Source organism: Vidua chalybeata, chromosome 2 (genome assembly GCF_026979565.1).
Source record: "Vidua chalybeata isolate OUT-0048 chromosome 2, bVidCha1 merged haplotype, whole genome shotgun sequence".
In the NCBI taxonomy this organism is placed as follows: domain Eukaryota; kingdom Metazoa; phylum Chordata; class Aves; order Passeriformes; family Viduidae; genus Vidua; species Vidua chalybeata.
In genome coordinates, this window is record NC_071531.1 from 64,154,296 (window position 1) to 64,160,295 (window position 6,000).

A 6,000-nucleotide genomic window follows, 5' to 3' on the forward strand; every position below is an offset into this window, starting at 1 on the left:
GTTAGGTGCCACTGAGCTGAAATGACTCTGGTGCTGTGAAAATAAGAAAAGTTCTCCAAACCGAAAATTTAACTTTGGTCATGCTGGTTACAGCTAAGCAGCAGAACTTGTTGAGCACAACAATTTCTCAAAAATTGTTCTGTGGAGTCCCTTTGGATGATGAGAAACTGAGGAGTTGTTCTTCACCTTCTGGTGGAGTAGCTAGTGTTATCGAAACGTGGTGAATCGCAGTAATTCCTACAATTACTCATGACTGATTTATCACTTGATTGTAGGAATTTGGTTTAAATAGATTTTTTCCATCTCCCTTGCTCCCTAATTGGTTATTTTTTTTGAATGCTGAATCTTTGAGTTTCTCTCATAAAGTAAAGTCATTATAGCTGTGTGCTTTTAAATCATTCTGCTGTATAATTACTTTTGCTGCCACTGTCTTCTGGTTTACACTCCTTCTTTATTAGCAATTTTTATTGCCAGAAGCTTTAAACATTTAATAATCTGTCAAGGTGGTAATTTGTTTTCTTTTTTCTTATCTTTTCTTTTCTTTTCTTTTCTTTTCTTTTCTTTTCTTCTTCTTCTCTTTTTTTTTTTTTTTTACTGAAGATGTTTTCAGTGATATCTTCAAGCACCTGACCTGCCCAGATGCTTTATTGTTCACTTATCTCTGTCTGCTTGACCTCATGTTATTTTTAATTGCCCTTCTTCTGAATATCTGAAGTTACCCATTCATGATAGAGAGAATGTAAATAAGTCACATGCATCTGCATAAGGCAATAGGAAAATAGACTGTCCAGAAACAGTAGTGAGGCTGATGGCCAGAGATGGTGCATAGGCTGTCTGTTGGCACCAGCCAACCAGATAATTATTGGACTCTGATACAGCATTAATAGTAAATGCAGGTTGTAGTGGTTTCCATACTGTGGAAAGATCATGCCCCAGTTTCTTCTTTTTAATGCTTTTTGGAGTTTCCATTGAGGGTCTCTGCAGGAATACAGCCATCCTTCTTCCTGAGCTCCCAGAGGCTTTTCCTGTATGGCATATACCAGATCTGGAGTAGCTTGTCTTTCTCAAAAGCCAGGAAGTGCCAAACAGTTCATGGGTGGTACTTTATGACTGTAAGAGGCCCTTGGACTGCAATTCTGGCTGAACTGAGCAGGAGTCACTGAGCTGTGTCTCCCTGAGGAGCCTGAGGAGCCTGAGGAGTCCTATTCCTTGGCAACTGTGTGTCCATCAGCCTTCACTGTCACTGAGAGGCAGCGCTGCTGAGTGATGGCATTTTGCCACAGTGGCAGCAGTGTTCTCTGGGGTCACAGCCATGAGCTGCAGCACTGCCCAGTTCTCATACAATGCACTGCCAGGACACCCTGTGTCCCACTGGAACAAAGCACCGTTGGCTCTCCTGCAGCAGCTACTCTTTACCCAAAATATCCACTGGAGCTGGCAGCCTGACCCCCACAGCTGCCCCTGGGCCCCACCACAGGCATAGGACCTCCAGAGGTAGGGCAGCAATCTCTGTGCCCCTGAGGTGCTTGGAGATGGGACAGCAGCAGGAAGGGCTGGAAGAAGTGAGCAGCTCAGTGTAGATCACTGAAAGCAGGGACACGGTGGCCTCTCAGTAAAGGAAAGGACTGTGGTGGTGGAGAGAGTGTTCCATTCTCCCCGTCCTCATGGACAGGACAACATGAAGTGGGCTCCTCTGGGCTGGAAGAATAAAAATTCTTGGTGAGGAAAGAGGCTGAAGCTTGGGAGCAGAACACTTGGGGACCTGATGGCATTTCAGCTGCTGGTGGTTTCAAAGGAGTGGCTGAAACGTGAGCCTGTGGAATCTGACACACCTATGGGCTCCTCCCTTCCAGCAGGATAGGTCAGGTTGGCTCTTAATTCTCTTTCCCCTGTGCTCTCTGTCTGTGGAAGTGCAAGCCAGAGGGAATACAAATGCTGGGATTTGCACATACATCTCCCCTAAAAATCAAAACAAAAACACAGAGTAAAGGTTTTCATACACACAGAAAAGAATACAATCCAAAGACATCGATCATTTATGACTGAAAATAAGGAACAGTCAATAATTGCTTGTGGAAAATAATATCTTTACCTAGATTTTAAATGGCATCTTACAGATTTCTATTTTCTTTGCTTTATAGTTGTTTGTTGGAGAAAACATTACTTTACTTTTTTCCTAGCATTCCTTCAACCATTTTGGGATAAGCTTTTTCATTAATGGCAATGACTGTCTGCATTTCTTTTAGCAGCTTGTCTGTGCCTTATTTTATCTTGTCAGAGAAAACTAGCAGATAGATAGCAATTCTTAGCATTTTTCTTGTCTATATGATTATCCAGATGGGATTTTGACAATTTCGGTACAATAGCCTCCTCTCAGAAAGTCTTTGTACTAAAACAAACTCTGAAGTGCTAATTTCTTAACCTTCTAGAGTTCATTATTTGGACAGATAAAAATTGAGTTTAAAATTACCTAAGAGGTCATCTCGCCAAGGTATAATCCAGTTAAAAATTTCTCAAATTGAATTAAGTAGGCTGTATACCATGTATTGCTTAAAAAATGTTCTTAATGTAGTCATATTATAAGACTCTTGATATTTTTTTTTTTTTTCTGCTTTGACAGAGCTGTTTTTTTACAGCAAGTTCAGCGCTTCGTTTTGTAAAACTGTCACCATCTTGATGGCTTATCTCTTGTATAAAGCTTTGACCTCTGGACCAATCCTGTGTTTGGAGAAAACACAACTGCAAAATTGTCTACTCCTTTGCCACTTGTGAATAAGTTTCTCATATTACATTGACATGAAGAAGCTGAAGGCTGCTTTGGATTATCTTCTGAAGGACTACTGATGTTGTGGCCTTAATTAAAATGCATCCTTTTCACTTTCAAACCAGAAATTTTTGTAAGTTCTGCTTTCAAATATTCTTTTTGCCCTGAAAATTATAATTCTTAGTTCAGTTCTTTTTTAGCATGGAACAAAACCAAAGAAATAAATAATTGAATACATGAGGAAACAACATCAGCTATGACTCATATTTCTGGAAGGTGGGCGAAAGTCAGACAAATTGAATTCAAGAGCTGCTCTGTGGTGTTGGAGAAAAAGGAGGATCCAACTTTATCACTCCTTATCCATTTCCATCTCTGGCTTTCCTCTGCAAAATCTTTTGTTTTGTGGATTGAGAACTCTACAGCCATTGCCTTCTGTCCCTGGGCTGTTCAATGACCTCTCATGGGAGAACAGGAAAAGGTCTGATGCCTCAGCACCAATTAATTGCCAAAATATGTAGCAAAAGAGAAACAAAAGGAAAGTGGAGTCTGGATGTTTCTACAGGGACAGTGTTTTAAGTCTTTCTGTGGACCTTAAAATGAAATTTGAATGTCCACAAGCATGATGAGTATTTGAATTTTGACCTTCTCCGGTAATTTCAATAGTGATACTGGTTTTCTGATGGTCTTTGGCTCATCTACAAAAACTGCTCATCTGAGTGATTGAGGAGGAAGGGAATAGGTTGTTCAGGAGGGAGGGTGGCTATTAAAGAACATAAAAAATTTATTTTGGTTTTTGTATTAAGTGTTGAAAATACCATACAAAAAAGATTTTCTGGTATGCAGATCCTGGTCTTTTAAACATAACAATTATTTGGTTTGCAAAAAAAAAAAAAAATCAGTTGTCCTTTCTTTAGAAAAAGATATCTTGTGGCAAACTTGAATTTGACAGTATTTGTTCAATTCACTGTAATTACTAGAAATGCTTCATCTATTCAAAAGCTATTCATAACACCCTCAGGGACTGTTAAGCTTTAATATAAGCTGGTTTTATATGTAATTTTTCTCTCAGATGATTTCCTCTTTTGTTTTTTCAACTTGTCTAGGTTTTGTTATTACAGTGTTAATTTTTTCACTTGAAAAGTCAACAGCAAAGCAATGGTGTTTCAAATCTTTTATCTAAATTCCTAGGGTCCAGTTCTTATGTAGAGCTAAGTTATTTCTTGCTAAAATAATGTTGCAGGTTTGCTAGTAAACAAGATCATTCAATCAATAGTTCCTGTTTGATAGACTAAATAAATGATGTAGTGCTATGTGATAATCTCTGAGTTTTCCCACCACCTGACAGAAGGCTCATATCAGAGTGGGAGTGCAGAAATGAAGGAATTGACAGGCCCAGACAAATGAACAATTAAGCTGGTATAGTGAGGTCTGTGGCAAGGCAATGGAATAAGGTAGAATACGTGCCTGGAATATCAAAATCTTCCATGCTAATTTAAAGTGTGCCAGGAGAACTGCTGGACAGACACTGCATGAAAAGCATATTATATTTTTGTTTCAGGTGATTAGATGGCTTATCAGCAGCCTAAAACTTGGAAATATGGGGAAATGAGAACACTTTGGGAAAAGGAACCTATGTATATATATTTCTAAAGCAATAATCTGTTTTTTTTCAGCAAATATGTTTTGAAGCAACCTCTGGTCAAAGAGGAAGAGGCCTGAGGTGTTGCAAGGAGTGAAATGTGGGAGTTTTCAGCAGCAGGTCCCTTGTTCCCAGGTTGCAGCCTGGTCGGTGGTGCCAACAATTAGAAAAGTCACAGATTTCAAATGTCACTATTATCCAGCCACATCTGCAGTGTCACAAGTGGCAAAGTGACAACAGGAAGTGGTTATATTCAAGGTATCACTTGCTTCTGTCTTACATCTATAATGTAAAATGTTTGATTCTATTGGTTCTTATTTAAGTAATTTCCCACTTCAAAAAAAGAAAATGTGTTATCAACAAAGTGCACTGCCTTGCACCTTTAGCTGGGACAGAAGAGATGCATCAGCAAATGCTTGAGTAGATGTAAAAGCATTGCTAAAGAAATGGGCCCTTATGACGATCTGATTTCAATTTTGGGATAAGTAAACGTGTTTGCTTTGGCATTACTTTTTTTTTCATCTGGATGTATTTTTTCCCATAATTGCCAATAAACTGCAAATAGGATGATAGAAAAGAAACTGCATTGTGAGTCATAAATAGGATAATTGACTAAATAGTAGTTGTAGGATGTATGCTTCCAAGGTGTAAGCCAGAAAGCATATCTTGACTGTACAATTTTATTTCTATTTTCATAGTAGCAGCAGTTTAAAAAATCATTATGGCATGCATCTGAGCTAATCATGTTTGATTTGGATGTTACTGGGATGCAATAAACAGGAAGCCCCAGGGTGCCATTTACTAAATTTTCAAAGAGGAACCACAGTTTCTGCAGCAAAGCACCACTGATTTACATGGAGTTTCTTGTCACATGTTTTGGTAAAATGTATCAGCTTGTGCTTCTTAGTATCAACAAATAATACTTGACTTGCAAACAAGCTCCTTGGCAAGTACCCAGCCACAGGAGGCTTGGAGACTTAACTGTATAAAAAAGACTTTCATTTCACCAATTTCTGAACTGGCAATGTCCCTGCCACGGTTGTCTGCAGCCGCTTGCTGATCCCTGCTCTTGATTTTTGGATATTGAAGCTATTCAGCCTGTTAGCTTTTACCAAATTCCAAGCAATGAAAATGAAACATTTATTCTTTCAATTTCCATGTAAATGCCTTAAAGGGCTCTCAAGCTCATTTGTGCTCTCATGTTTGAAATAAATCTTTTCTACCATTTGACATTGGTATCTTTACCCTCACAATGTAGGCTTTTCAAAATGTTCACCTTCTAAAGAAAAGAGGCAGCTTACTTTTTATTTTTCCTGTGCAGCCTACTTGTTCCTAATGAGCTTAAATATAAGGAGCATAAACCCACCTGGAAATAAAATTATGCACTAGTTTCACTTAAAAAAAGTAATTACATTATAATCAAACTGTCACTTTATGAGATAGTGGGAGATGAAATACACTACATGCTGACAAAAGGAGAGGATGGCTTGCTTTTTTAACCATCATCCACGGCACAAAGCAGTGAAGAAAATCTGAATTGTGTACAGTGTAACCAAGCAAACACTTGGGGCCAGGCAGGTAAACCTCAGCAGCAGGA

At 38.8% G+C, this 6,000-nt stretch overlaps 1 protein-coding gene across 1 annotated transcript in view; it reads left to right on the plus strand.

Annotated features, from left to right (window-relative positions):
- NECTIN3 (nectin cell adhesion molecule 3) overlaps positions 1 to 2,917 on the plus strand; it is a 126,890-nt gene extending 123,973 nt beyond the window's left edge. The window contains exon 8 of the mRNA XM_053935085.1: positions 2,621 to 2,917. Within this exon, the coding sequence (XP_053791060.1) occupies positions 2,621 to 2,677 (57 nt within the window). The 3' untranslated portion in view covers positions 2,678 to 2,917. The remainder of the gene's footprint in view (positions 1 to 2,620) is intronic.
- Positions 2,918 to 6,000: the final 3,083 nt, after the last annotated feature.